This window comes from Muntiacus reevesi, chromosome 15, assembly GCF_963930625.1.
Source record: "Muntiacus reevesi chromosome 15, mMunRee1.1, whole genome shotgun sequence".
Lineage (NCBI taxonomy): Eukaryota > Metazoa > Chordata > Mammalia > Artiodactyla > Cervidae > Muntiacus > Muntiacus reevesi.
The window spans coordinates 2,030,771-2,045,319 of record NC_089263.1 but is presented as its reverse complement, the minus strand read 5'-3'; the positions used below and the strand labels follow the sequence as shown (position 1 = coordinate 2,045,319).

Sequence of the window (14,549 nt, the reverse complement as noted above, 5' to 3'; positions counted from 1 at the left end):
GCCAGGCTTCCCTGTCTGACACCAACTCCCAGAATTTATTCAAACTCATGTCCATAGATTTGGTGATGCCATCCAACGACCTCATCCTCTGTCATCCCCTTCTCCTCCTGCCTTCAACCTTTCCCGGGATCGGGGTTTTTTTTCCAGTGAGTCAGTTCTTCATATCAGGTGGCCAAAGTGTTGGAGTTTCAGCTTGAATATTCAGGACTGATTTCCTTTAGGGTGGACTGGTTGGGTCTCCTTGCAGTCCAGGGGACTCAAGACTCTTCTCTAACAACACAGTTCAAAAGCATCAGTCCTTCAGCACTCAACTTTCTTTATAGTCCAGCTCTCACATCCATTCATGACTACTGGAAAAACCATAAACTTGACTAGATGGACCTTTGTTGGCAAAGTAATCGCTCTGCTTTTTTTTTTTTTTTTTCCTCTCTGCTTTTTAACGTGCTGTCTAGATTGGTTATAGCTTTTCTTCCAAGGAGCAAGCATCTTTTAGTTTTGTGGCTGCAGTCACCATCTGCAGTGATTTTGGAGCCCCAAAAAATAAAGTCAGCCACTGTTTCCCCATCTATTTGCCATGAAGTGATGGGACCAGATGCCATGATCTTGGTTTTCTGAATGTTGAGTTTTAAGACAACTTTTTCACGCTTCTCTTTCACTTTCATCAAGAAGCTGTTTAGTTCCTCTTGACTTTCTGCCATAAGGGTGGTGTCATCTGCATATCTGAGGTAAATGATATTTCTCCTGGCAATCTTGATTCCAGCTTATGCTTCTTCCAGCCTGGCATTTCGCATGATGTACTCTGCATATAAGTTAAATAAGCAGGGTGACAAGATATAGCCTTGGTGTACTCCTCTCCCGATTTGGGAACATTGCGTTGTTCCATGTCCTTTTCTAACTGTTGCTTCTTGACCTGCATACAGATTTCTCAGCAGGCAGGTAAGATGGTCTGGTATTCCCCTTTCAGAATTTTCTACAGTTTGTTGTGATCCACACAGTCAAAGGCTTTGGTGTAGTCAAGGAAGCAAAAGCAGATGTTTTTCTGGAACTCTCTTGCTTTTTTGATGGTCCAGTGGATGTTGGCAATTTGATCTCTGGTTCCTCTGCCTTTTCTAAATCTGACTTGAACATCTGGAAGCTCACAGTTCATGTACTGTTGAAGCCTGGCTTGGAGAATTTTGAGCATTACTTTACTAGCATGTGAGATGAGTGCAATTGTGTGGTACTTTGAGCATTTTTTAGCATTGCCTTTCTTTGGGATTGGAATGAAAACTGACCTTTTCCAGTCCTGTGATCACTGCTGAGTTTTCCAAATTTGCTGGCATATGGAGTGCAGCACTTTCACAGTAACATCTTTTAGGATTTAAAATAGGTCAACTGAAATTCCATCACCTCCACTAGCTTTGTTTGTAGTGATGCTTCCTAAGACCCAGGAAGCCTTAGAAAGCCTTAGAAAGGCTTAGGAACCCTTGACTTCCCATTTCAGGATGTCTGGCTCTAGGTGAGTGATCACACCATCGTGATTATCTGAGTCATGAAGATCTTTTTTGTACAATTCTTATGTGTGTTCTTGCCACCTCTTCTTAATATCTTCTGCTTCTGTTAGGTCCCTACCATTTCTGTCCTTTATTGTACTCATCTTTGCATGAAATGTTCTCTTGGTATCTCTAATTTTCTTGAAGAGATCTCTAGTCTTTTCCATTCTATTGTTTTCCTCTATTTCTTTGCAGTGATCGCTGAGGAAGGCTTTCTTATCTCTGCTTGCTATTCTTTGGAACTCTGCATTCAAATGGGTATATCTTTCCTTTTCTCCTTTGCCTTTAGCTTCTCTTCTTTTCTCAGCTATATTTCTAAGGCCTCCTCAGACAACCATTTTGCCTTTCTACATTTCTTTTTCTTGGAGATGGTCTTGATCACTGCCTCCTGTACAATGTCACAAACCTCTTTCTATAGTTCTTCAGGCACTCTGTCTTTCATGTCTAATACCTTGAATATATTTGTTACTTCCACTGTAAGGGATTTGATTTAGGTCATACCTGAATGGTCTAGTGGTTTTCCCTGCTTTCTTCAACTTAAGTCTGACTTTGGCAATAAGGAGTTCATGATCTGAGCCACAGTCAGCTCCCGATTTTGTTTTTGCTGACTGTATAGAGCTTCTCCATCTTTGGCTGCAAAGAATATAATCGATCTGATTTTGGTGTTGACCATCTGGTCATGTCCATGTGTAGGGTTGTCTCTTGTGTTGTTGGAAGATGGTGTTCTCTTGGAAAACTCTGTTAACCCCTGACCAGCTTTGTTTTGTATTCCAAGGCCAAATTTGCCTGTTACTCTAGGTAGCTCTTGACTTCATACTTTTGCATTCCAGTCCCCTGTAGTGAAGAGGACTTTTTTGGGGGTGTTAGTTCTAGAACGTTTTGTAGGTCTTCTAAGAACCTTTCAACTTTAGCTTCTTCAGCATTATTGGTCAGGGCATAAACTTGGATTGCTGTGATATTGAATGGTTTGCCTTGGAAATGAACAGAGATCATTTGCTCATTTTTGAGATTGCATCCACCTACTGCATTTCAGACTCTACTGTTGACCATGATGACTAGTCCATTTTTTCTAAGGGATTCCTGGCCACAGTAGTAATTATAATGGTCATCTGAGTTAAATTCAGCCATTCCAGTCCATTTTAGTTCACTGATTCCTAAAATGTCAGTGTTCACTCTTGTCATCTCCTGTTTGACTACTTCCAATTTACCTTAATTCATGGACCTAACATTCTAGGTTCCTATGCAGTATTGCTCTTTACAGCATCAGACTTTACTTCCATCACCAGTTACATCCACGAGTGGGTGTTGTTTTCACTTTGGCTCCATCTCTTCATTCTTTCTGGAGTTATTTCTCCACTCTTCTCCAGTAGCATACTGGGAACCTACCAACCTGGGGAGTTCATCTTTCAGTGTCTTATCTTTTTGCCTTTTCAGACTGTTCATGGGGTTCTCAAGGCAAGAATACTGAAGTGGTTTGCCATTCCCTTCTCCAGTGGACCACATTTTGTCAGAGCTCTCTACCATGACCTGTCCGTCTTGGGTGGCCCTAGCAGTCTGGCTCATAGTTTTCTTCAGCTAGACAAGACTGTGGTCCATGTGATCAGTTTGGTTAGTTTTCTGTGACTGTGGTTTTAACTCTGTCTGCCCTCTAATGGATAAGGATAAGAGGCTTATGGAAGCTTATAGAAGGCATAGGAACATATCCAATTTGTTTAATGTTTTATTTGCCACCCAGTGATAAATGGTCAGGAACAGTGTCCCATCTACCCACCTGCCTCTTTCTCTGGCTTGCCCCTTCCCTGACTCCTCGGACTTGTGCAGAACAGCTTGGAGTCCTAAAAGCAGAACTCAGCCTGGTTGTGAAGGACTCAGAGGACCAGGTGTAAAGTCAGCTGTTAAATTGGAACTGGGGCTCTGTGGGCAGAATTCCAAGTAAGATTACAGAAGGTTGTGAGTTGTCAGATGCTTACCATAAAACCAGAGCGGTCCATCACCCCAGAAGACACAGGAACGCATTGCCGGGGAAGGTAGAAACAGCCAGGTGTATCTGAAGTGTGTTTTTAAAGAAGAGCAATGATCAGTGACCCTCAGGGCCAAGGTCTCCCTCTGTGGGTGCTGCCATGGTCTAACATCTCAGATCAGTTAGTAAAATGAATTCAGGTCAGTTTGGCTCTGAGCAGTAAGCCCAGCTCACGTGTACTTGAACTGGCCACACAGACCTTAGGAACATCCCTCTCTACGTCGTGTCCTGGTGACAGTGCAGGACCAGAGTCAAGTGTCAGCTGCCTCTCATTCCCATCGTCCCTAAGGACCCAAGGCCACCGCTGCCCACTCACACAACACGGACACATCAGTGGTGGCCTGAGGGACGGCCACTCTCAGGCTAACATCTACTACTGCTATGGGAGCGTGGGCAGGCCGGTGTGCCCCGGGAGGCTGACACCACACTCGTAGTGTCCATGCCCAGGAGTTGGACATGCCTGGTCCTGGCTTTGCCCTTCTCTGCCACCCTCAGCACCACACCGCCAGGTGACTGAGGTACGGGTTCAGGGGCGGTGTGTGCAGGAGTCTTTTCCTGGGATCAGGAGCTTCTGAGGTGGAATCCTGGGGTTGGCAGTTACACAGCCGGGCATCCATGGGCAGGTGACTTCCCTTTCCTTCAGTCAGTTCAGTCGCTCAGTTGTGTCCGACTCTCTGTGACCCCATGGACTGCAGTACACCAGGCCTCATTGTCCCTCACCAACTCCTGGAGCTTACTCAAACTCATGTCCATCGAGTGGCTGTTGCCATCCAACCATCTCATCCTCTGTCGTCCCCTTCTCCTCCCACCTGCAATCTTTCCCAGCATCAGGGTCTTTTCCAATGAGTCAACTCTTTGCATGAGGTCGCCAAAGTATTGGAGTTTCAGCTTCAGCCTCAGTCCTTCCAATGAACACCCAGGACTTATCTCCTTTAGGATGGACTGGTTGGATCCCTTTCCTTATCGCGAAAGAAAAGTCTTCCCATGGAAGATGCTGAGTTCAGGGCCAGGCCTGCATGACAGCCCATGCCCTGGCGAGCCCAGATGGGGGCGCCTCTCTCAGCCCCTTGCACAGGCTGCCCCCAGCTGCCACCCAGCACCAGGCCTGCCCTGGAGGTCCGTAGTAGTTGCTTGTTTTGGCCCCTGTGATGGTCTCATGCTGTTCATCCATGATGGAAGACGCAGAGATAACCGGGTAAAGCTGAGAAGACATGTTGAGAGCCGGTGTTAGCAAGCAGCAGCGCGGTGCACTTCCCTCTGATTCACTGCTGCCCTGGCAGCTTCAGGGACTCTTGCTCCCCGGCGCCCCCTAGGGCTCAAGCACAGAATCACGGTCACGGGCCTCAGGAGAGCGCTGCCTGCTGGGGGCAGCTCAGAGGGCGTTTGTCCCCCGCTGCTTAGGGGGCGTTCATCACCGCTGGGCGAGCCCAGGAGGGTGTGAGCCTCCCTGGTGGGAAGTGTGCATCCTCATGGGGTGACTACGGCACCCACTCCCCACCTGACCGTGAGCAAGGAGCCTCCTCAGGAGAGCACCCTCCACACAGCCTGAGAACTGCTATTTCTACTTGACCGCAAGGCAGACGCTCAAGGCATATGATCTCTCCTGATGGTCCCAGTGAGCAGGTGGCCCAGTGGTCTCGGGATGAAGGTCCAAGCCCAGGGCCCAGCTCCTCTGTGGGCCTTCCAGCCCTCCTGCCCACCCACCCCATTCACACTGGGGCTCTGCTGAACAGAGGGGCCGTGTGTGACTCCACCCACATCTGACTTTCTGTGTGTGGGATGGGACGGCCCCTGTGCCGTCATGGATGGGACCTGAGCTTTGCAACCTGTGGGCCTGGGCTACATCCTCACCCCTGCATCCTGTGGCCTTAACAAGCTGAGACCCAATCTTCTCGTCTGTGAACTAGAGTTGAGAACGTAAGCCCTGTGGGTTCACTGGAGGGGCATGTAAATGGGAACGGCGCTCGTCCTTCAGTGGAAACCCCTGTCAAACATGGTCTCGCCATCAGAGAGAAGGGGGAGCGGGCCTGGGGACACCCAGCGTGCACCTCGTTGGAGCCCAGATCCCTCAGTTTCACTCCTGGCCTCCCCACCAAGCGTGACTTGGTGTCTGTCTCTCCACAGCCCAGCGTCTGGCCAGGTACCAGGAGGCAGACTCAGAGGAGGAGGAGGTGGTCCCCAGGGGGGGCTCGCTGCCCCTGCGAGGGGGTGCCGGGGGCCACCAGACCCAGAGCAGCAGGGCGCACTGGCGCACGGGTAGCCGCACGGAGGCCCGGCGTGTCAGCATGCTGACCGAGCTCACGGCCTTCAGCAGCCCCATGGTGAGTCCTCCTGCCCTCCCGTGACCGCCCCTCTTCACCGAAGGCGTCTGCTCTTGCGTGGGGGGTTTGCTGTGTTCAGTCGGGGAGCGTTTTTCTGGACAGTGTCTTCTCCCCACTCCACGGAATCTTTCCTGAAACACTGGCACAGCCGCCTTCACAGACTTCTCAGGTTGAGAACTGCGAGTGACCACTTGGATGGAGGAAGCAAAGGAAGTCCATCCTTCCCTACGAGATGAATACAGTATCAGGGCAAGATGACAGCTCTGGAAAAAAACCCAAGTTAAAGAAAAAGAGTTTGAATTAGATGAGCCCAAATTCATCCCTTGCCTTGTCAGCCGCCCAAACATTTATGGACCATTCTCTGGTAGGGAAATTTCCAGAAGTGCATGAGTGACAACCTCTGAAAGATCTTTCAGTGAGGGAGAATCTGTTCTCACGTGTGGTGGCCTCACTCTTTTATGTCCTTGGAAACCTATAGAGAAGGTGCCGTTTGAATCAAGGTCACCTAGACGCGTGGTCGCTGGTTGGTGGGTTTGCATGGGGTATGTGACAGGGAGCTCCCACCCCAGGCAGCAGGGAGACGTGCTGGAAATCTCTCCCAGCCTTTCCTGATACCAGTTTTGGAGTCAGTACGGGTCAGAAATATTTGAAATGTTCCAGAAAAGTCAGACATGACTTGGTAACTAAACAACAACTCTCTGACCTAGGCAGTTACTGATTTAGTGAAGAACTTTTGTGCATAGAAGCTTATCAGTGCATCATTTACATCAATAAAACAGTGAAGCAATACACCCAGTGATAAAGGAATGGGCAAATAAATCATGTCTGTTTTGAAGCTGTTAAAAAGTATGTTTTCAAAAGGCTGTTAAAGGCCTGGTAAAGTCGAGGCAATATAAGGTCTTTGTAGAAATGAGAGCTTCTATTTACATATAAAGTATTTTGACTAAAATGTAAATGTATAGAGAAAAAGATGAAGGAAAAGCAGAGAAGCATGTTTTTCAAAAAGTATATATTACTATGAGATAGTGTAATAGAGACCTGGTACATTTTCCCTATGATTCTCTCATTTTTCCAAATCTGTCTGAGTAACATGTGTTACTTTGTAATATATATTCTTGGAGGTATTATTTTATAAACAGAACATATGTACCTTCTTATATGTAAAAATATGTGCATTTCATTTCATTTGTAGAGTGTATATTCTTATACAATTAAGATGACATACAGTTTGTCTATAAAGTGGCGGGTATGTGTGAGGTGCAAGCCTGTTTACAGCTTCTGGTAAAATCAAGGTACCCTAAATAGTCAAGCATCAAAGGAACAGTGGGCCGGTCCCTGGGTCAGACTGACCCCTGGCCTCTGTGTCCTCCTCAGGAGAAGGACGTAACACCCGACCCGAAGCTGCTGGAGAAGGTGCACGAGTGTGGCAGATGCCTGGCCTCTGCGAGGCACCAGGAGCACCCACTGGACCACCTCTCGCCCGAGCTGTCTGACGTTTTCGACTTCTTCATTGCGCTCACCATCTGCAACACAGTGGTGGTCACGTCCCCGGATCAGCCACGACAAAAGGCAAGTTCTGGAGCTTCCGTCCTGGAAGCCCAGAGAGGCCTGGGCCTGGATGCGGTGTCTGTCTTCCTGAGAGGGAGCCTGGGTCACCGTGCACCACTCTCAGCTTTCAGGGGTGCACTGAGGGCTTCAGACAAGGCACACCAGCCCCACAGCTCTGCAGGGACATCCCCAGACTATAGTGGGCGGATGCCAGGATTGTGGTCAAGAGGGAGAGGACGGCCAAACAGAGACGGCTACCGAGCCTGGGGTGAGACGGGCACAGCGTCCAGGTGGGGCTCGAGGCGGGCGGGGCTGGGGGCTGGCTGCCTCCGTGCTGACCAGAGCCTCGGAACGTGGAGGACAGGCTGGGGCCCAGGGAGGAGCTGCCTGGACTTGCACCGTCACTATAAGCCAGGCCCCTCCTGTGTCTCAGACTCCCCTTCTGGGATGTGGGGGCAACGGTGGGATTTGGGGAAAGGTCTCAGAGTAGGGTTTGGCACACAGGAAATATCCATGATGCTAATAAAGGTTGTTAAAACACCGGCATTCTCAAAGTGGTTGAGTATCAGTGGCAAGTTACTTAAGGTGGTGGAAACATAACAACACCCAAGTTGGGTTTTGCTTGGGGTAACATCAAGATTTTCTCCAAAGAGAGGAACGTTTCATGTGTGAAAGGCGCCTCTTTAAGCCAAGCACTCCTCCAGGTGGACCCAGAGGGAGGGTGCACCTAAGCATGGCTGAGCGTGTACAGCCAAGCAGCTCTAAGTGGACACATGTGAAGGTTCCTGGGCGAGCGCACGCCATAGGCCTGTCTCCTGACGTCGCCCCCGACTCTCCCAGGCCCCTTCCTCAGTTCAGCCCTGCCAGCAGGTTCTGCTGGTGAAGCCGCTGGGGGGTGACAAAGGGAGAACAGGGACCTCTTGCCTGTCTGCGGCAGCGGCAGCAGCATGTTTGGCAGCAGTGGGACCCCTCCAGGCTCTGCTCACACCTCACTCACTTGGAGAAGCCCCAGGGGCCCAGTGGGTCTCAAGCACACGGGCTTTCCCACTGAGAGACCACAGGCTTGTGCCGCCTGCCCTGGATGGGCCACTTCCTGCTGGAGATCAGCTCTCAGCAGCCTCCGCATCCCCCGGGCCCTTCCTCCACCCTCTTCAGCTCCTCTGGAGCACTGTGCTGAAGAGGCGTCTGGTTTCTAGCCTAGACCCTACTTGACTGACCCAGGTGTTGAAGTTACCGAATAAGTAAGAGAAACTCCAATGTGACTGAACAGTGTTGTGCCCACGGTCACATATGCATGAGCTCCATGCAGGGAGCAGACTCCTCAGACTGCATGTGAACGTGTCTCTAGGAAAGATTCTTTGGGGTTTGGGAGATTTTGTGTAAACTTAAATTTTTTATGGACGTAATTCCAAAAGAATGTATAAATTTTGTTAAATGAATTTTTTAATTGGAAAAAAAAAAAAAAAAAAGGCAAGGCTTATTCCAGGCAGTGGCAGGCCCACTTCTGGGAAGTTTCTGAAAAGCAAGAGAACTGCCATGAGGGGACAGTCCCAAAGTCTAGTCTTGAGCATCACGGGCCACCCAGTGCCTACGCTACAGTCAGTCACATTCTGAAAGAATGCATGCGGCAGGACCTGTGTTGAGGTGCCCTGGAGAGCCAAGAGGTGGTCTCAAGGAAGGCATACTGGCTCTGGTTGCAGTTTTCAGGGGGAAGTAGAAAATCCACGTTCAGCACCCCCCGGGGAAGTGGAGGGCAGCCCTGTGGGAGTGGGGTGAGGCCTCTGGGGAGATGCCTCACCTACCTTCTGATTGCTGCCCTGCCAGGTGAGGGTGCGCTTCGAGCTCAAGTCCCCGGTGAAGACCATCGAAGATTTCCTCCGGAGGTTCACACCCAGTCGCCTGACTTTGGGCGGCAGCAGCGTCGGGAGCGCGAGCGTGGCCGCCAAGTCCGCCCCCAAGGCCGGCCTCCTGTCCACGCTGGCCAACGACGACACGCTGCTGAGGCTGGAGGAGAGGCTGGGCGCTGGGGCCCCACACCTCGCCAGCAACGGCTACAGCAGCGCGGCGGATGGCTGGACTGCAGAGCACTCCGCCACGGGGCCGGAGCCCAGGCCGGAGCTGCGCTACGAGGCCGAGAGTCCAGACGAGGCGGCGCTGGTGCACGCCGCCCGCGCCTACAGCTGCGCCCTCGTGGGCCGGCTGCACGACCAGGTGTCGGTGGAGCTGCCGCACCTGGGCAGGCTCACCTTCGAGCTCCTGCACACGCTGGGCTTCGACTCCATCCGCAAGAGGATGTCGGTGGTGATCAGGCACCCCCTCACGGACGAGATCAACGTGTACACCAAGGGCGCTGACTCGGTGGTCATGGACCTCCTGCTGCCCTGCTCCACAGGTACCTGCACCCCGCAGGCAGCTCCCCGCTGCGGGGGTTCCCGAGAAACCAGCCCCTCCCCACTGGGTGGCCTTTTACTGCGCTCAAGGGTTTGGGCTAGAATGGAGGGTGGGGGAGGGTCCAGCAGATGGGGCGCTTTGGAGCCTGAACTTGCCTCAGAAGTTCTCTGAGGTCTGAAATTCCTGCGGGTGAGGTCCTGCATCAGGTCTGACTCTGGGGATGAAGATTAAGAACGTTTAGACTAGAAGCCCCAAAAGGCTCCTTTCTGCCTCTCCTTGCCTGGACCTGGGGCACATGTGAGGCCCTGGCCATGATTTTTATCCATCTGTGGAGTGACTTCAGCCTGCAGTGGGGGCTGCTGGCCTCCGGACGACTTTGGGCCAAGAAGTTCCATCTTGGCTTCTTTTATACTAGTTTGACTGAGTCCGACCTTGCTCTGCTCACCGCGTGACAGGCCAGTAAATGCAAGAGAGGAGATGTGGAGGCAAGGAATATGACTTTATTCAGAAAGCTGGCAGACCGAGAAGATGGCAGACTAATGTCTCAAAATAACTGTGTTGCAGGGCCTGGATGCCAGGTTCTTTTATAGAACCAGAGAGAGAAGCAGTAAGGAACTAAAGTCAAAAGGCAGAATAGAGAGAGAGAGGAGAAGAAGTGAAGTATGAAGGGCCATTAGTCTTGCAAAGAGTCTCTGGGAATGGCCAGTATCTGGGAAGGGATATGTTAATCTCTTTTTCCTTGCATCCATTCACCGCTGGGCAGGGTCAGATTATCTCTCTTGAGCTGAATAAAGACAGTTTAGTTTACCAGTCAGACAGAGGGGCAGGGTCCTCTGGAGGCAGGCCATTATGTATGATTTTAACAGCAAAAGCAACAAAAAGCAAGTCAAAGAAGTAGTTCCAAGGTGAAGCTAGAATTGACTCTTCCCTGCAACACTAGACTTCCATGTAACATTGAGGTTGAAAAAGAGTAGTTCAGAAACCACTGTTATAGAAGGTGGAACTTTGTTTAGCAGACAACTTGCAGAGGAGCTTCCCAGACCTCTCCACGTGGTCCTTCAGCCCCAGTGTAGCCTTCCTGTTTGCACCAGCCTCCTCCTGTGGGTCTCTGGGAGTAATTAACCACAGACGAGAAACAGAGCCTCCCATCCATTGCACCGTGGAGCAAATGGGTCAAAGCATGATGGTGCCCATACCATGGCATTGAAGGGGGCACCTGAAAAATAAGCAGTTTATGTGGATCTCTGCCTTCCTCTGGGAATTTCCAAGCAGTGTGCCCTTCACATAGGTTTGGATAGGTCATAGCTACATACAGATGCCAGGCAATTTAAGATTTAGGATGTTCAGAGCCCCCAGTGGTTTTTCAAGAAAAGGGATAACTCTGAGGTGGTCCTGAAGTTATCAGTGACACCTTGACATTGTGCATAAATCATTCAGCTTTCACTTTGGGAGTGGGGTGAGCGGGGTATGGAGCAGTCCTTTATATGGCCAGGCTGCTCTACTTTGCGCAGATGACAAAGTGAGGGGGGCATATGAGTGTCCAGTACCACCTTCAGAGAGCTCACAACACTTTTACATAAAAGGCACATGGAGGCTAAGCTGACTGTGGATGGGCACTGTGCCAAATTCACAGGATGTGGCTGCATCTCACCTGCCCTGGCAGTACATCGTGTGGGATCGGGTGGCAAGCCAGGGACTCCACCCACCGGTTACCTACAGATCGCTGTTCAAATCCCAAGTCTACATTATGGGCTGGGGTGACCCTGGACATGTCACTCTCCCTGTGCCTCTTTTCCCATCTGTACAAAGGAAATCAGGATGCTAACCTCCCAGGAACCCCTGTCCAGGCTCCAGCACAGTGCCTGGTGTGTTCCGGGTATAAAGTATAAGCTGGATCCTTTCCCTTCCCTCTGGTTCCTTCTTCTTAAGATTCGCTTGCCTGAGGCTCAGTCCAGGTGTCACTTTGTATGGCAATGCTGTGATGACTCCACCCTCCTCCGAGGGCAGGTGTCTCGGAGGAGGGATGGGCAAGCCCGGCAGTCACCATGTCTCCCTGCTGGGCTGGGTGGCCTTCAGCCTGCGTGGTGTGTGACCTCACCCCCGTCCAGGGCGTCCTGGGTCCCCAGGGCCCACCCTGCCTTCTCCCACTCTCGTTTTGTTTGGACGGCTGTAGCTAACAGCAGCATCACAGGCCCTGCCCTCTGCTCCTTCCCTGGTGTGCAGGCTTCCCCTCGCCCTCTGGACAGCTCAAGTACTTCCTTAGTGTTAATTCCAGAGTCTCGGTTAGACATGTCTTTGCTCAAATGATAGTCAGAATCTGGAATAATACTGTCACAATAAGAGGAGTAAATGGAGTTTACAGGAGTGAATAACAAGAGTTATTCAAGATTAACATGACGTTCAGTGTCATCTTCTCAGGAGATTTATATTCCTAAGCCAAGCAATGTAGGCAGGGTTTTCCTTTTTTCATTCTTTTCTCATTATTGCCCCCTTAAGGAGTCTTTTTAGATATATTCTTTTCTGACTATTCCTCCATGACATTTTAATGCCATGGATATCCTATATATTTATGTACATATATTTGTATGTACATACACATATATGTGTATATACATTTATGTACATATATCTGTGCTTTATTTGTAATATGATTTTTTCTTCCAGGGGACCAGTCTTTGGTCTGTTAAGGGGACTGTCTTCTCCATGGAGAGCACAGATCTAGAAGGTTAAGAGTGTTCTCCCAGGTCCTATATCAGAGAGCTGACTGGGCTTACAGTCAGCTTTCCCCAAGCAGGCAGATTCTCAACCACCAAACTGCCAGGGAAGTCCTAAATTTCTTTTTTTTTTCTTCCAGTAGTGTTAACTGTATTCATCCAACATTATCTTAAACATCAGGTAGTAAAGTAAAGTCGTTCAGTCGTGTCCGACTCTTTGAGACCCCATGGACTGTAGCCTACCAGGCTCCTCTGTCCATGGGATTTTCCAGGCAAGAATACTGGAGTGGGTTGCCATTTCCTTCTCCAGGGGATCTTCCCAACCCAGGGATCAAACCCGGGTCTCCAGCATTGCAGACAGACGCTTTACCATCTGAGCCACCAGGAAGCCCACTAGCCTACTAATGAAACAAATATACTAGTAAATGCAGTATTGAGTTTGAACACAAGCCTATAGGCAGTTAGAAACATTCCACATATTTACAAGCAAGGGCAACCATGGCATGGATTCCTCAGAGTATGTAGAATTATCTAGATTTTACCCATCTGACAAGTTTCTCTCATTATTATAGCAAAAGTCTTCTAAACCACTGTATAAATTAGGACATTTATGTAGATCTACCTTGCACAGATCCTCAACTAATGAAACAAAATAAAGTTCAGATAGTTTTAAAGGCAAGTCAAATAGTATTTTCCATTGTGGAAAATATTGTATTCTATGAATCAGTATGCAAACACTGCAAAATAATACTGTAAACCATAGACTATTATATTATTAGTCTTTTGAAAACTATTTCTGTAAATAGATCATGAAAGAATTTTAAGTTCTAGACACTTAAAGCATTTTCTTTAAAATGTTCTGCATATGCTTTCTATATGATCAAGCCTTTAAGTAAAACATCTGACTTTCAGAAATTCAAAAGGATTTCCATATATAAGTAAACACCTTGTGTTTTTAGGATGATAAAATTTTTTTCTGTTATAAATTGATTACTCTTTATGAGGTTTTGTTATGTGAAATGCTCATTTCAACACGTGGTATTAAAAATAGCCAAAAATACGATGAGTTTCTTTTTATTTTTTATTTTAATTTTTTCTTAATATATATATTTATTGAAATATAGTTGAGTTACAGTGTTTCAAGTGCACAGCAAGGTGATTCAGTTATACATATACACATATATTATTTTTGAAATTATTTTCCATTATAGGCTATTATAAGATATTGGCTATAGTTCCCTGTGCTATAGAGTAAACCTTTGTTGCTTGTTGCATATCTATTTTTTTTAGTTAGAAATCTAGCATTCTATTAATACTAAGCCAAACAAGTGCAATCAAAATGTTGTACATTTTTTAGTTAGGCAAAAATTGGAGGTTTTCTAAAATATGTATATTATACATATTATTTATATATATGTATACAAAAGCTTTTCTACTATACTTGATAAAGGCCTGAAAAGAACACACAAAAAGAAGAGATGGAGAAATTGGAAAACATAAACTAAATGAAATGGCAGCACTAAATATAAAATAGAAAAAGTAAACTGGATAAAAGTAAAATATCATCGTATAGCTGAGTTGTTTTTAAACATGACTGCTCACTGGAAACGTATCTGGAGCTCTGGAAGAAAAAAAACCAATACCTGACCATTTGTATTTTTTGAAAAATTTCAAGATAATTATGATATGCATCTGGATTTTAAAAGGTGATTACAGGTTTTTCTATTAAATGATAGTTTTGGTGATATAGAGTTCTATTATTTTTCTGTTGACCAATTATAATACAGTGGTGTTAAGTGAGATAGTTACTAAATCAAAATAGTGAAAGATGTATCAGTTATCATAATCAATAGCCAGACAAAAAATTTTTATTTTATCTTAATTTTTTCTTAATATATATATTTGCTGGAATGATTAAATTAACAATATAAACATGATTAACTTAACAATATAAAATAATTACATACAGTTTGAGGCATCAAACAGAGTGATGTGATAAATGCATGCATGTACATAAAAGTTT

General features: G+C 47.7%; 1 protein-coding gene across 1 annotated transcript in view; it reads left to right on the top strand.

Moving 5' to 3' along the window:
- ATP10A (ATPase phospholipid transporting 10A (putative)) overlaps nucleotides 1-14,549 on the top strand; it is a 181,477-nt gene that overhangs the window by 132,417 nt on the left and 34,511 nt on the right. The window contains 3 exon segments of the mRNA XM_065906625.1: nucleotides 5,677-5,873; nucleotides 7,248-7,442; nucleotides 9,246-9,813. Of these exon segments, the coding sequence (XP_065762697.1) occupies nucleotides 5,677-5,873; nucleotides 7,248-7,442; nucleotides 9,246-9,813 (960 nt within the window).